Source organism: Scylla paramamosain, chromosome 6 (assembly GCF_035594125.1).
Source record: "Scylla paramamosain isolate STU-SP2022 chromosome 6, ASM3559412v1, whole genome shotgun sequence".
Taxonomy (NCBI): Eukaryota; Metazoa; Arthropoda; class Malacostraca; order Decapoda; family Portunidae; genus Scylla; species Scylla paramamosain.
Window position 1 is genome coordinate 32,541,997 of NC_087156.1, and position 17,500 is coordinate 32,559,496.

General features: G+C 35.5%; 1 protein-coding gene across 5 annotated transcripts in view; it reads right to left on the minus strand.

The window, feature by feature from the left end:
- Positions 1-17,500, minus strand: part of LOC135101615 (transmembrane protein 268-like) — a 40,158-nt gene that overhangs the window by 2,225 nt on the left and 20,433 nt on the right. For 2 of the 5 annotated variants that reach the window (XM_064005837.1, XM_064005839.1), the window contains exons 4-9: positions 15,482-15,597; positions 13,939-14,172; positions 13,202-13,348; positions 12,826-12,984; positions 8,271-8,463; positions 1-2,399 (exon numbers count right to left, since the gene is read on the minus strand). The exon at positions 1-2,399 is cut by the window's left edge and continues 2,225 nt beyond it. In XM_064005837.1, the coding sequence (XP_063861907.1) occupies positions 2,323-2,399; positions 8,271-8,463; positions 12,826-12,984; positions 13,202-13,348; positions 13,939-14,172; positions 15,482-15,597 (926 nt within the window). In that variant the 3' untranslated portion in view covers positions 1-2,322. The other 3 variants (XM_064005841.1, XM_064005842.1, XM_064005840.1) reach the window with 3 other exon arrangements.

A 17,500-nucleotide genomic window follows, 5' to 3' on the forward strand; every position in this document is an offset into this window, starting at 1 on the left:
CTTGTTTCCCCTGTGTGAACACTGAAGGGCACAGCAAGTCCACTGATAAGAGGAGGAGGTTGAAAAGTTTTATTTTAATAATTCTTTCATTATAAATGATGAAAATTTTTGTCACTGAAGAAAATATGCTTCAAATGACCCTAAAATCCATCTCTGTATTTCTAAAACATATTAAAAGTGGAGTAACCTGTATATGTGTACACACACACATTATAAAATCCTATAAATTGGACAAATAACAAAATGCTCAGAACAGTTCACTTAAAACTTCTCCTTGCAAGTGTCCTCCTTTATTCTCAAAATCAAATATAAAAATACTTTACTGACACCAGTGCTTGATATACTTACATTCACTTTTGGAGAATATAGTTTCTGTTGGAACTGCTTTTTGGATATAAAAGAATTCTTGAGTGCAAGACAGAATTGCAGTAATTATGTAAATCATATAAGTACAAGGTTAATTATTTCAACTTCACTCTTCCATTGTCATTGCTAACTGCACTATGTGTTTCTGACCACATACAGCTTGACTGCAACCAACAGTCAAACTTGGTCCAACTTTTGGGAAGTGAGTTCTAATTATGGGAGTCTGCCTCGAAACAAGGGAGATTAAGATTACATAGAGTTTATGACAATTTGTTGAAAGAGAGAGAGAAAAATGTTGCACAACAGAAAATATAAAATACATAACTACCTGTATAAAATGTCAATGACAAAGATCAATATTGATCTGGGCACACACTGACCACTCATTCATGCCAAATTCAAGTATAGTAATACTCCATCATCTTGCCCATTTGTTCACATGTCAGACACTCCCCTGAAATAAAAACCAACATACACATATGAAGGTACGGGATAAATTTGAAGATTGCATAAATCTGTATGAAAGGGTTACTTAAAAGTAAAACAAAAATTACAATGAGAAACTGAAAAGATTTTGGCTGAATATCAGATTTTCTGACACAAATACTATTGAGATTGATATTCTATATGACAATTAATTCTGAATACTTTCCCATAAGTATATGAGAGTTTTACAGTGATGTGCAGACAAATTGTAACACAAGGCATCAACTATGCATAAAGTAACTGGAATACTTAAAAAAAAAAAAAAAGGCAAATGCAGTAAACAGCAAGGAGAAAGAAAGGAATGCACCCAAGAAAAACTGTGCATAAATAGTACTACAGAAGATATGTGAAATACCCCAGCATGAACACAGGAACCATCATCCTTGACTAAGTGCCCAATGTGCAATGTAACAGAGGCAGGAAGAAATTTGACATGATGTCTTCATATGTACTAAGCTATACATGAAACTGCCTTCATTCCAATGTTTAACACAATATTTCTTTTAAGTGCCACACGGTCATTTGAAGAATTAATAATTTTGTTCAAATGAATAAGAGTAAACTAATTAACATTATTCTTGGCTAATAGATGAAATTCCAATCTGTCAGTTTTGCTTCTGCATGAAAATTCACATTCAAAGCATAAACCAAATAACCAAACTTAGTTTTGAAAATTGAATACTGTCTTCTCATCACAACTGTTTGTATCCCTTGAGTTTTGATCACTTACATTTCAATGCTTTACACATTTGATTGCTGTAATGCAGTGCATTATATATAATATTAGAAAATGGTTTCTTATATTCCACCACTATCAAATAATGATGAGCAGGATTCACACTTGCTTCTTCAAAAAAAAAACAGCAGCTTATTTTCCTCTTTCCAGTATGCAAAAAAATTACTTTAGCATCTTATGCTTTTCCTTACTAACTAATACATCTATCACCCTTGTATTTATTAGACAGTTTACTCTGAACGTCATGTGAATCAGATCTCATGTTCATATCATTAGATCATTTGTTAGGAATTCAATGGCCTCTTATGGTAGCTTTATCTTATTCTCAGAATTCATATAAAAATCTATCCTTACAAATGCTTCACTTATCCATCGTGCTATCATTTCTGTAAAATCAAAGTCTTCCTATTTGAGTACATTCCATGTGCACAAATGTATACAACATACATACTGATAGCAGATATGTTCTTGCACTTATTCCTCAACTGAATACACACCACACAAGTTTTTGCATAAAAGTACATCAGTTGGGATATCCAGTTATTTTTACTTACTTTACTCTCTCTCACTCTCTCTCTCTCTCTCTCTCTCTCTCTCTCTCTCTCTCTCTCTCTCTCTCTCTCTCTCTCTCTCTCTCTCTCCACTTCCCACTGCTGACATCTATCTACATAGCACTGTTTACACATGGCTAACAAGCTAGTGACTATTGCACCATAGAGATCTCAGGCGAGGTTTCACCCGATGGCCGGGGGGGCGACGATGGTGACGGTGCTGCCCCCCTGCTGCCACACGTCACACAGAGCAAAGCAACCTAAAACAATAAGTTGGGAGAAAGCCAAGTGAATGAAGAGTCACTTTATCAGACTTTTTGCAGAAAACACAAAAGCCTTACATCGGTATTATAGGTTTTGATTTGTACTGTTGATGTGTATGAAAAAAAAATATATACTACTTTTCCATTGCCATTTACATATGAGTACTGTATGGCTATCACCACCTCATGCATTCTGGAGAAGAAAAAAAGAAAAAAAAAAAAATTTACAGAGGCAAGCAACCCAACTTGTACTTCTTATCATGCATTAATCAAAGTATTGTAATACATACACTGAAGTGATTTCAAGCAGCAAACATTATAATCTGTTAACCAATTTGATAATAGTACAATGTTTAAATTTTAACACTTTCTGAACACTGCCTACAAAAATGTAAACTATACATCTCATTATATCTCCATCACCTTTTCTAAAAAACACAAGTCAACACTCACATCAAGAACATGCACAAATATATGCACCAAAACAAGCATAAAGACATTTCCTTATACCTCCATATCAAAAATAGTTCCAATCATGAAAACAATTACTCTACTCTAATCAAATTTTCAAATAGAAAGCTAAAATAAGTATTACAGTACAATGTTAAAGGTTTCAGAACTGTTTAACTCTAAATGATAATTGATGTTTTGGTAATTCACTAAGTACACACTGATATAGACACATATTTATGGTGGCCCAACTATATGTTCAATATAATGCAAATAATGTACACCCGAGGCAGTAGTTATAAACTACACTATTTTAAAATACAAGATTACGTGAGAACTGTTGTAGAGTTAGCAAAGCTAATAAAAAATTAATAAGAAAATGTTCTGAGCATGCAGCAACAACTGATTCAAGATGTTGCAATGTCCTTCTAATATGATGACAAACTTAACAAGGTCTGAAAAAAATATAAGTATATATTTTTGAATAACAAGCAAGCAAGCCAAAGCACCAGCCCCCAAGTACCTTCCTCCACCAAGGTTGTCACATCAACAACACCACCACCCTGTAAGAAGGCCACTTGTTAGTAGAGAGCACTATCAGACAGGAGACAGGATCATCATAATGTACTTCCATCATTGATGGGAGGATCAAGATCATGTTACATATTTGTTATATTTATAACTCACCTCTATATGCACAGATGATGGTAAGTTGTTAATTTTCTTTGTTATTTCTTAGGTCACTGTAAGTTATTTACTATTATTTCTGAACATTTTAACTTTTTAACATTATGGCAAACAAGACAAAGTCTTATAACAAAATTAAATAGCAAAGGTCACATTTTCATAAATATCTTCTTGGTAAAATGACAACAAAAAAAATTTATGCTGCAGCAGCCAGACATTGACAGGCATCCATTTACACCAATAAGAAATCAAATAAATTTATCATCATCAGCAACCCTAATTTCCTTAATGAATAATGAAATATTCTCTCTCTCTCTCTCTCTCTCTCTCTCTCTCTCTCTCTCTCTCTCTCTCTCTCTCTCTCTCTCTCTCTCTCTCTCTCTCTCTCTCAACAACCTTGTTTCATACAGGCAAAGTGACATTCACCCTCCCTTGCCCCCTCAAAAAAAAAAAAAAATAAATAAATAAAATAATAATAATAATAATAAAAAATAAATGAAAAAAAATAAAATCTGAATAAATAAAAAATAAATAAATTACACACACACACACACACACACACACACACACACACACACACATATATATATATATATATATATATATATATATATATATATATATATATATATATATATATATATATATATATATATATATATATATATATATATATATATATATATATATATATATATATATATATATATATATATAATGCATTTTAATGTAATCATAAATTCTTATGAGTTTTTTTCTTTCACACACACACACACACACACATACACACACACACACACACACACGCATATATATATATATATATATATATATATATATATATATATATATATATATATATATATATATATATATATATATATATATATATATATATATATATATATATATATATATATATGTGTGTGTGTGTGTGTGTGTGTGTGTTTGTGTGTGTGTGTGTTTATATATATATATATATATATATATATATATATATATATATATATATATATATATATATATATATATATATGTGTGTGTGTGTGTGTGTGTGTGTGTGTGTGTGTGTGTGTGTGTGTGTGTGTGTGTGTGTGTGTGTGTGTGTGTGTGTGTGTGTGTGTGTGTGTGTGTGTGTGTGTGTGTGTGTGTGTGTGTGTGTGTGTGTGTGTGTGTGTGTGTGTGTGTGTGTGTGTGTGTGTGTGTGTGTGTGTGTAAAAGAAAAAAAAAACTCATAAGAAGTCATGATTACATAAAATGCATTATACATACAATAATCTTTGTTTCACATTGGTACATTTCCTCACATATCATACTAAGCATTTACATATATGTTAAACTACTTTGTATTTACATTTAGGGGCTTTGGCTCACAACTGAGCAGGGCTTTAAACAGCCAGACAGGACTGTTAGGCATTGGTTTCTTTTATGTTGTAAATTACCTCCTGTTCATTGAGTATAAAATAGGTAATTCAGTCATTTTATACAAAATTTAAGTTAAAATATTCATTCACTGTATGAAACTTTACTTGTTTCCTAAGACAGGAACACAAGTCATCATTATTATCATACTTTTGAAATACTGTTCTATAATCACATAAACCACCCTATCATCTGATTATGACTTGCCATGTGCAATAAATTTCTTTTGGTTTAATACATGTAATCACAAGGTGTAATAAACCGAGATATCGAAAATTCATACTATAGCTTCTCTGGAATATATAACATGGTGATGGTATGGTATATATGATATAATAATATTTCCAAGTGACTTTAAATACTAAGGCTTGTTTTGAGTAGTATAGTGAATCCTAATATCTATCTTCTCTTATTTAAGGAGCACCAATATTTTGTGATGGCAGTATGCTTAAATAAATCAGTCACTGCTATACTGTACAGGTTATCCCTTCAAGCCATCTGTATGAAGATACAAATGAATAGAACACATACATGAAGATGGCATTGTACATATTATATTGCAAAAATGTTACTTGTGATATATATCTGCTTGTCTAGTTATGCTGTCAGGCAGACACAATATTGTGGAGCCACTTAATCTGCAATACCCTAAGTCACACCACATTCTCACTTCCATACCATACCATACCACACCAATTCCTAGAAATTTTAAAATATTTGCATTGGGGAATGACTATGTACAAATTCAATGGAACCTTGTTGCATGCTTTATATCTGAGGTTGACAACAGTCTCACACTGGGGTAGATCTAGTGTTTTGGCTGAAAATTAAAATCATCCAACTTAGTGTTCACATTAGTTAATACATGGTAAGCATGCAAGGATCTTTCTGAGGGTGTTAGTGATTTATCTTTGGATTTACTGATATGTATGAAGCCCAATCTTTATTGACACCTGGCACCATGATTTCCAGCTGACTGTTTCTTCTGATGGTGAAAATAACAATTCCAGTATTTACAGTTTACACAAAAGAGAATGTGTAGCTGTGCATTAGTGCCAAAAGAATGGACTGAGGCAACAAAAAAGCAACACTGTCCCTCCAATCCCTTGTAGGTCCCATTTTCGTGCTCATCGCTCACTGTCACTGCATTGTGAGTCATACTTGAGGTAAGCCATACATAATTGCCTCTCTTTCTTACTAACGACTCTAACCAGCTTCCTTTGAAGTATTTCTCTGAAGTATTACCAGTACTTGAATGTTGGTAGATGGATTGGATTGCAATGATTACAATTTGCGTTCACATTTACAAATTTAAAAGCAAAAAATTGGCAAATGAAGAAAATAAATATTTGTTCCACCTCTGGTGCTTATATCTCATACCTATTCACTTTTAGATAAACTAGGACTACAACATGAAAAGAAACATACCTAATTTGTCTCCACCTATCTCAAGATTTGAAAAGAACCAAATGCAGCAACCTCTCCACCACTAAGCCTCTAACGGCAGAACCCTCAGATGACACATACATTGACATGTGTTCTAATATTGCTCAAGTTCAGATGATGATGATAAACAGTGTAGAGAATGTGTGTCTGGATAAGCATGGGTGAGGATTCTGTCTCCTGTTACTGTACTCTTTTAAAACATTTGTAAAGAGTGGGAGATATCAATATAGCTTAAAAGATGTAGTGAAAAATACAAATTAATTGATGTGGCAAGAATAGCCTTAGAAATAAGTTGTAAATCAATGCCTGTACAAGGATAGGACACACTATTAATATATTTTATAAATATGAAAGAACATTATTACTATCTTATCAGAATATATCAATAAAGGCACAACACTGCTTGAAAAATCACAGAGGAATACAAAAGTTGTACTGCACAAAACAATATTTCCCAAGGAAAAAATTGCACACAACATCTATCATGGAAAAATAAGAATACAGTAGGGTATGTGACAATGCATGGTTGTTATAATGTGCAACTGTAATAACACACTGAAATTTTAATAAGTATCTAACTGGAATAACAAACCAAAATTGGCATAACGAACTCACCACTCATGTGACCACTGGAATTTTAATAAAAATCTAAATGGAATAACAAACCAAAACTGGCATGACGAACTCGCCATTCGTGTGAGCACTGAAATTTTGATAAAAATTTAATCGGAATAACAAACTAAAACTTGCGAGACTAACTCACCAGATGTGCAAGCCACTGCTCACCTATCCACCTCCTGTCCCTTCCTCCCTTTTTTTCCCTTCCTCTCCCTTCTTTTGTCTTGTCTCAAAGCTCTCTCTCCCTGTCACCTTCCCTCCTCCTTATCTGTTCGAGATAAGGGACAAGTAAGTGATACTTCACTCTCTCTCTCCATGTCATTCATTTGATGTCATTTTTGCTTCATCCTTTCTCACTCGTATACCTAATTCCACTTTCCTTCTCAATCAGTCTCATTCTATCTAGCAATCTTAGGATTGTTCTTACTTTCACAGAGAGAGAGAGAGAGAGAGAGAGAGAGAGAGAGAGAGAGAGAGAGAGAGAGAGAGAGAGAGAGAGAGAGAGAGAGAGAGAGAGAGAGGGGGAGGGGATCCAAATTAGGTGGGATTTACTGTATGTATCCACATCATGCCAATGGTAGGTAAATGTGACAGATACTTGTCAAAGTAATGCAAAACTCAGGGTGATAATGCATGAAACTCGGAATAGTAAGAATTTAGGACTAGGCATGAAACTCATGAAGGTACTGTATATATTTGTTGTATTATCTCAAATGTAGTAGTGCATGATGTATTTTTTTAGTCATGGAATTTTTTTTGCTATTTTCTGGTTTCCTGGAACCAATTCATTTTTTTCCATAAGTTCTTCAGTCACCATAACACATATTTGCCATAATGAACGCTACATTGGAACGATTCATGTTTGCTGTCTCGTACCCTACTGTAATTAGTCAAGATGTAGAAAAAGTTAAAACACACCAGTTAGAAGACCAGTCCATACAAACAGCTGCATATAATCATGGCTCATCACACAAAGTACTGCAATGAATCACATACCATGAAGAGAATTGTCACTAGATAGTCTGACGCATGCTGGAAAGCCCAGGATGAAATAACATTTGATACAATGAAAAGTTGTTCTGGAGGCAATGAAGCTGCTGTAGCAACACATGATGGTTAGTGGCCAGAAACAGTAAGCAGCAACTAGTATGAATTGTTGAGTAAGAGGTTGAAGTAGTTAACTGAGTCTGGAGAATTAATTGAAGTCTGGTAGGACACACAATGTACACATCACCTGACACAAACCTTGAGGCTTATAATGCAGGTGGTCCTCAATGTACTGGCAGGGGCACTGTCGAGTTAGGGCATGGCGAGGAGCTACATGGGGAGAGGTAGGGGTTGCAGCACCACCCTCTGTACTAGCAATAGCCAGTGCTCCTCGTGACACAGCTTTTACCCATCGTTGGCTGTAGCGTGCCAGCAACAAACGTGCTCGGTCCTGTAAAGTGATAATTAGCTATGTAAATTCAAAGGTAATACAGTTTCCTGCTCTTTCTAATAAGGAGACTACTCAAGAGATGAAGATGGAATTTTAGGAAGAAATGTCCATTCAGTTGTTATTCTCTGAAAACATATGTAATAAAAGTGTTCCAAAAGATGTTTGGCTATCATAAGGTAACTAAAAGAAAGTACCTCAGTTGTACCATTATAGTACACATATAATAAGAACCCATGATAAAGGTAGCAGACAAGGTATCCACTCACCACAGCAACAAATGAATAATACCACTATCTATTATCACTAGAGGTTGTTGTCAAATAAAATAGACTACTAGGAATAAGTAAAAGGATCTATGTGTGTGTGTGTGTGTATATATATATATATATATATATATATATATATATATATATATATATATATATATATATATATATATATATATATATATATATATATATATATATATATATATAATAAACTGATGACATGCTTGGATTTATGGTAAGTATCCTGCTTATAAGAGGTAAAAAAAAAGTTAAAATCTGATCAACACAATTAATATATACTTAGTAACTATAATACAAAGATTCATTCAGCTGTAATACAAACCTGTGACCAGTGAGCAGTCAACTCTGGGCCAAGAAAGATATGGATCTGTGCATCAGCACTTGGCTCAAATACACAGAATGTATCTCCTTGCACAGCGGCTGGACCTGATGCCTCTCACCCTTCCACCACCACCACCACTTCTCTCATTAACATTACAGTGAAGTTTCATGAAAATTATCAAATACAATAGAAAAGGCAGTCACAAATTACTGCATTCTTGTGAATTTGAACTTCACATGTACACAGAGATACAACAAACTGGAAGCATCTATAGTATGGAAACATACCAAAGAGGCCTTGATTGATCAAAATTTAGCCTTTCTTTACTTTTCTTTTCTCACTGTCAACCTCCAGCCATCTAACCTCTGCTGCCCCTTGCTTCCTGCCAGTCTGATCAATGAACATTAAATGTGCTTATTCTCTGGGTCTTGTCTGCAGGGTGGAGAAAAACGAGCATCTCCGTGGAATAAAAATAATGTGAAATTTAATGTGGACTGACAACTGCATACTCATATATATGCATGCATACATACACACATACATATACCTGCATAAATGTAAACAAGCATACATACATACAAACATATACAACACACTAATTCATGTAACCAGCCATCAGATTACAAAGGTACAGAAATATGTTTCCAGCATGCTTAGAAACTTTTCAACAGATTTGCCTAGTTTTGTTAAAATCAAAGCAATAAATTCCTCATTCATAACACAAATATAGTGGTTCATGTTATTATCTACTTGCTAGTTAACTTTTTTCCCTTTCACACATTACAATGCAGATTTTCAACATTTCTAATGGCACCAACAATGTACACTAGATGAAAGCTTCTTTTTGATTCTGTACAAAAATGAGAGGATGAAAGAATGACCAACATTTCATAAACCAAATCAGTATCTGAAATTCTGAGAGGAAAATAAATAAATAAGCAAATAAAAGTCCCTTCATGAGAAGTAGCAAGAAAACCTGCCACCTTCTTTTTCAACTTATGTACTTATGTACTCCACTCTCTCCTTAGTATATGCAAGCGTGTAGTACATTATATCTACTAACTCTTTATCACTACCTCCCTACCTGCACATATCATGGAAATTTTGAAAAATATATGGATGTTGAGAGAAGGCAGCCGTTATATGCAATGCCCTACATGAATGGTGACCTTAAAAGCATGGCTGTGGATTACAGCAGGCAGGCAAATACTTATGGGTTATGAGACTATGGAAAAGAGAAGTAAGTTTCAGGAAGCACTTCTTGGTTGTGGTTGCCAAAATATGTGAATGTTTGAAATTTAAGTAATTAAATTGCTTTCACAACCTACAAAATATTGTTAATCTAAAGTGGAATGTTATTTTCCAATCATACTATGATTAATAGTTCACTAAACTAACTGAAACTATTACTGACACATTATTCAAAATTAAGTACCTAGTTGTGGTATACAAGATTTGAGCTAAGCTTCTTGTGTTTTTCTGTGTGTGTGTGTGTGTGTGTGTGTGTGTGTGTGTGTGTGTGTGTGTGTGTGTGGTGGGGGGATAAGATTATTAAGGTGGCAGTGGATGGTCACAGGTCAGCATCCTGACAAAAGCGTGAAAGGCAGCCACAATGTGTGGTAGAGGATTGGCGGTGGTGGCGGGAGAGCTTAACATTCAGGTGCTCTTCAATATACTGGCAAGGGCAGCGGGCAGTGGTTAGATGGCGGGGGGACACTGGGGGGGCCAAACCCTCCATGCGTGCAGTGGCGTCAAAGGCCCAGTCTAGCCGCTTGCGCAGGAAGTCCTTGGCCCAGCGCTGGCTATATCGGGTCAGCAGCAGTTTGGCACGTTCCTGTAACATGTGCAACACTTCCATGCAGCATACTGCATGAGTCTAATGCCATGAATGGCATGAAGGTTTTACCTCTCAAAGTGGAAACATAAGATACATGAAAGTCCTTACTTGAATCAATTTTTTTCTGAGATGGGTACATTATAATTATACATCATATTTCTAAATGCATGAGAAAATGTTTTGGACTTTTTAAAATCTATGACTAAAATTCTTTTACTGCGGTAGTTCACACCAGTCACTTCATACTGCTTAAAATCCCTAGTGGCAATGGTGCTTTCCTATTAATCACATCATGCCAACTCACTTTCCTATATGTGTCTTTCATTGCCCTGAATGTTCAGGTCCTGAAACTAAATAATTTCTTGAAAACAGCTGTTCATCCTTCTTACTCTTTCCTTCATTGTGTCACCTACTTTGGATCAATATTCACTTGTTCATACCTTCCTGCATTCTTTCAATGGCCATTCCACTTCAGCACCCACTGGTCTCCATTCCCCCAGCAAGCTGTGCTAGTTTTCACACAGCACTGTAACCTGTACTTTCTTAATCCATCAAACCATCTCTCACATTAAATCCTTTAAGTACTTAATTTTCACCATCTCTACAAAGACGAGTTATAATTTGCATTGAAATTTATAAATTCACAAATTGTACCATACAGCAGGTTTACAAGGTGTTTCTTTTGAGAGGTAATACCTGTACCAGCAATATACAGGATGTAACATGAGTTTCTGTGGATATTGCCAGATGGGAAAATACCTACAGGTTATTCTAAGCTGGAAATGTTCTATACACATATGCATTTTGAGGCATTGTTTAGCCATGATGTGAAATTCAAGTGTGGCCTGGTGACAGATACAACGGCTGGGCTGGGCAGGTAACCATGGCGGAAAAACACAATGTCCACACACTTCACAGTACTTTACGTCATACAGTACAATCTGAATGTATTCAATGTCGCTGCCTCAGCAGGATCTGTGTGTGACTGACTAGCATTCAGCTGATTTGCTGCTAGCCTCGCTCCTTCCCCCTCCACGCCCTGGCAGGCATGGTGCCACACAACCTGCTATTTTACTTGTTATTTATTATATCCATACTATCATTGTGCAATGTTTATCAGTAATCGATATTGGTCCATTGCTATCACTCATTTCATCATGGGATACTGTAAATCATGACTGAATTATTCACAATTTCACCAACGGACATCCATTGATCCAGGTCTACACATCCCACCCAGCCGTTGCATGTCACCAGGCCAAACTTGAACTTCACACCAAGGCTAAACAACACCTCAAAATGCATATGTGCATAGAACATATTCATCTTAAAATAACCTGTACTTTCATCTCTGGCAATGTCCACAGAAACTCGTGTTATACCCAGTATGTCTCAGGTAGACAAGCAATAAAAGAATAAATTAATTAAAAAGATAAAAAATAAATTGTAAATAAAACGTCAATTACATACAAGCAAAAATCCAAATGATTTGCATTCTTAATACATCATTAACATAGCAACAAACACACAAAGTAAACATTTTCACATAGCCAGTGCAACAGAAAACTTTTAAAGATGTCAGCTTTGCTTCATGCAGTAAGTGGTTTGAATGTTTATAAAATTATCCATAGTGACATTCATACATATGAACATTACTTACCATAAAAAATGAATAAATGAAAAATAAATTAATAAAAAAAAAAAAAAAAAATGCAGGTTCTAAAACTTCATAATAAGAGCTGCCTTTGTAAATGGGTCTTGTTTCCAATAACCTACAGCAAATACATACCCTCACAGGAAGAACAGACAGCAAACTTAATAAATACAAGGAAGGGATTCACATTACCAATTCTGAGTGAAATGCTGCAGGTGAGTAGTGAACTGGACCCAACTACCTCATTCACCACCATTACCTGTTGTCGTGAAATGCGAGTGTTAGTGGCACCAGTGATGATAATGTCTGAGTCATCAATGTCCATGCGCTGCCGGAGGGAGGGCAGTTTGGCTGCCTCTTCACTGTTTACTGCTCGGCCTGCTCGCTCCTCTTCTTCCATTACCTCCTGGAGTTTTGCCTGAGAGAAAGGGAAATCTCTTAGTGAACTTTAACAGAGAAAAGTGCAATTCTAATCATGAAAGTTTTCATGTTAAATCTCAAAAACATTTTTTTTATGGGAAGTTTCCTACTGCCAGTGTTCTTAAATCAAATGAATTAGTCTCTTTATCACCTGTTACTTTTATGATATCTGTTACATAATACCTAAATTTGGGTTTCATAACCAGTGAACTTACCACACAGTCATGAGTGTCAAAATAGATGAAGCACAGGTTGACTTTGTGACAAGACAGCTTTCCACGGTCATCCAAGCCCAGAATGATCTTGTGGCGAAGTAACTGTATGTTGATTTCTGCCAAACACTGTTCCAAGGACTTGTTCAGCTGTATAATGAAATCAAACCTTAAAATCTAATGGGAATGTTATCACCTATGTATAGATTAAAAGTAAATGAAAATTAAGAGCAAATAAATAATAATAAAAAGGGCCTGACTATAATAAATCAGTCAATAACATATAATCCATTTATCAACATACTAAGCAGACATCATCTACAAAAGGAAGCAGTCAAGACAATATTCATGAACTCAAGACACATCCACATCCATCTCACACACATCCATTCAACCCATAAGCACACTCACACACACACACACACACACACACTGCTCAATAGCAAAGCAGTATTGTTTTCAACTGCCATTAAGGAGATTCATAACATGTTTATAATAGTAAGAGATTTTTCACTGATGAGCAAGCACTTCTTGTCCTTCTTAGGTAAAAAGATAGCAAGTGTGGGGAGTAAAAGGCCTAGGCTTTAACCATAAATCAGGCCATTGTGAGCTACGAGCTCTTAATGAGCATCAGGGAGATAGATGAATAGATTTCTTCACTTCCCATAAAGTTATAATGTCTTATGGTTGCTGAAAAACTTGCTCTTTCAGACTAAATTCATAAGAAAGTTTTGACTTACCCTAATTTTTATCCACATACAAAAGAATATAGCAGCTGCATTAATCATGAGCCATCCAATACCAGCACCAAAGAGTGCCAACTGGGAGAGGCCTGAGAAGAGGATGCACAGCAAAATCACAAAACCCATTATGATCCAGGCCATAAGGACTCGCTTGTAGCACACGTTGTACAAGGTGAAGCGGTAGTCATTCACCAGCTGGGACATGATATGCACATAGTCCTCCACTGTCAGCTGTGGTGGGAGATTGTCTGAGTCAGTTGTACATCAACACAAAAGAATTAATGACTAATTATAAGGCATGCTTAAAACAGAGAGAGAGAGAGAGAGAGAGAGAGAGAGAGAGAGAGAGAGAGAGAGAGAGAGAGAGAGAGAGAGAGAGAGAGAGAGAGAGAGAGAGAGAGAGAGAGAGAGAGAGAGAGAGAGAGAGAGAGAGAGAGAGAGAGAGAGAGAGAGAGAGAGAGAGAGAGAGAGAATGTGGGGCTGGGAGCCAGATGTAAGCATGAATGTAAGTTGAAACTGAAAAATAAAATGGACTTTTACTATTTAACAATAGGCAAGTTACATATTCCTGTACTGCAGGATGTTAATTTTCTTGGCTAAAGAAAGCTGGGTTGAAAACCCAAATTTTCTGATAGATGTTGAACAGTTAATATCACAAATAATAAAAGAGAAATTTTAACATAGTGCACATGACATTATATAGATGATACACACACACACACACACACACACACACACACACACACACACACACACACACACACACACACACACACACACACACACACTGGATTTTAAATGGTTTAATTTTAAATTTTTTAAAATGACAATGAGGCAAAAATTATATGTAAAATTAAACTGGTGACTAATTCAACTTCTCTCTCTCTCTCTCTCTCTCTCTCTCTCTCTCTCTTTTTTTTTTAAACCACTTCCTGCTCTCTCAATGATCCACAATGTCATCACTACTACATAACTGGATTTTCCCAGTAGCTTTTCTCAGCAGTAAGACGTCTAAGTGTTACGATCATCTTCAGTTTAGCAGTAAGTGGATTACTCTCTGTGTCACTGTAAGGCTTCCTTCATTAGATCAGGGACGAAGAGAACACCTGCACAGTCTAAACAATATCTTCTAATAAGTTCCATGTCACTAAGTTCACTCAATACATCCTTTCTGGATAAATAATTTCTGAGCTGGAAATGTTGTGGAGTGGCCATCTTGGCTGAGGGAGCATCTGTCATCAGCTGCTGAGACAGGGTGGACTGGTGTCCAGGAACGGATTAATCCATTTTATACTGATTCCCATGAGGAAAATAGTTTTGGTTTCTGAACATTTTGGATTTCGAACAGCATTCAGGAACTAATTAAGCTCAAGAACTGAGGTTCCACTGTAGTGCCAACCAATGCTGGTGCTACATGCAATAATGGCAAATTGCTAATTATACCTCATACACACATGTGGTGGTGTTGCTACATTACTATGCCAGTAAATAATTATCTTATTCAGTATTCACAAATTGAAGATGGAGGAACATCACTAACCGTCAGGCCTTGTGCCATGAGCTCCTCAGGTACAAGCTCTGGACGGAACTGGGCTGGGGTGATCCAGGGCATTGAAGTATTCTGAGGCAGCAGTGTCACAATCACATCACCATTGGCTGAAAACAACACATATGAGTTTCAATACCATTCTTCACATATAAATGTAAACAAAAGCAAAGCAAAGCAAAAAGATTAAGACACTAAATACATGACCAAATAAATTTATACTGATATGTACAGTAGGGTGTGCAACAACAAACATGATTGGTCCCAATACAGAATTCATTATGGCAAATGTGCATTATGGTGACTGAAGAACATATTGGAAAAAAATTAATTCGTTCCAGGGAACCAGAAAATATTAAGAATTCAACAATATTTGAAAAAAAAAAATACATCAAAATGAGCACATTTACACAACTACATTTCAGATAACACAACAAATGTATACAGTAACCCCCCTGAGTTTCACGCTTTGTCCTACATTCTTATCATCCTGAGTTTCGCACATTATCACCCTAAGTTTTGCACTGTTTTGACAAGTATCAGTCACATTTACTTACTGTTGGTGTCACACACATACATACAGTAAGTCGGAGCTCTCTCTCTCTCTCTCTCTCTCTCTCTCTCTCTCTCTCTCTCTCTCTCTCTCTCTCTCTCTCTCTAGTGAAAGTAAGAACAATCCTAAGGATTGCTAAATAGAATGAGCCTGATTGAGAATGAAATTGGAATTGTGTATACAAGAGAGAAAGAGTGAGAAAGGATGAAGTGAAAATTACATCAAATGAATGACAGGGAGAGAGAGAGAGTGAGGTATAAGGGAGAGGGTAGGTGACAGGAGGAAGGTTTGAGACTAGACAAAAGGGAGAGGAAAAGAAAAAAGGGAGGAAGGGACATGCAGTAGTAGATAGGTGAGCAGTGGCTTGCAGAGCTGGTGAGTTAGTTGTGCAAGTTTTAGTTTGTTATTCCAATTTCATTTTTATTAAAATTTCAGTGCTTGCGCAAATAGTGAGTTCATCTTGCCAGCTTTGGTTCGGAATTCCCATTATTCTTTTATTAAAAATTCCAGTGCTCCCATGAGTGGTGAGTTCATCATGCCAGTTTTGGTTCGTTATTCCGATTAAATATTCGTTAAAATTTCAGTGTTTTATTGCAGTTGTACGTTATAATGATCATGTGTTATCATGTACCCTACTGTATTTTCATATGAATAAAGAACTGTATTTCCTTCATTGAATATGTTAAGACCACAAATGATTTTTCATCATGAACAATGTCCTTTCCTGCATGTGCAATACTGCATTTTTTATTCAGTGCTATATGGAAAGTTCCTTGGCTAAGTACTTTTCTTCCTGTACCTTTTGATATAATTTTGTCTGCTGTCAAAATTATTCCAGATAATGATTTCTATATTTTCTTAAGGCATGACCTTCAAAAATCCCAATGGAGTATGTAAGAGAAGGGAATGGGAAGAAGCTAAGCGGATTAAATCATGCAAAGAGAAAATGCAAAACCAGGAATAAAACGAGACTTCCATTTTGGCCAACCAAATAAGTGAGTTCCTGGCAGCAGGGATCATATACAGAATGATAGACAGATAAACAGTATCTCCTAAATGGAATTAGAGGTGTCTCAGGTAGAAAGGAAAATGATGAATCCACTGTATTAACTTACAGGAGAAGTACACATTCTGGTTACCATCAGAACTTTATAGTTTTAGCATTACCAGCTTCTTAAGTGGTGAATACATTAATATTAAATTGAAAAAAACAATTAATCCATGATGTGTGAAAATAAAGAAAAATTCTAGATGCTTAAGGCAAGACCATTAAATATATATTGAAAATATAAATGTTTTGGTGAAAATCTGTAAAAAAAATATCTTACAATTTTTTCTCACTTCACAAGAGAAAACACTGATTACAAGAATGATTAATTAATATTTACTACTTTAAAAGAACTGGAACCAGTAATTTAATCTCACTTGTTATTTTTTTCCAAGTTCAGAAATAACATAAT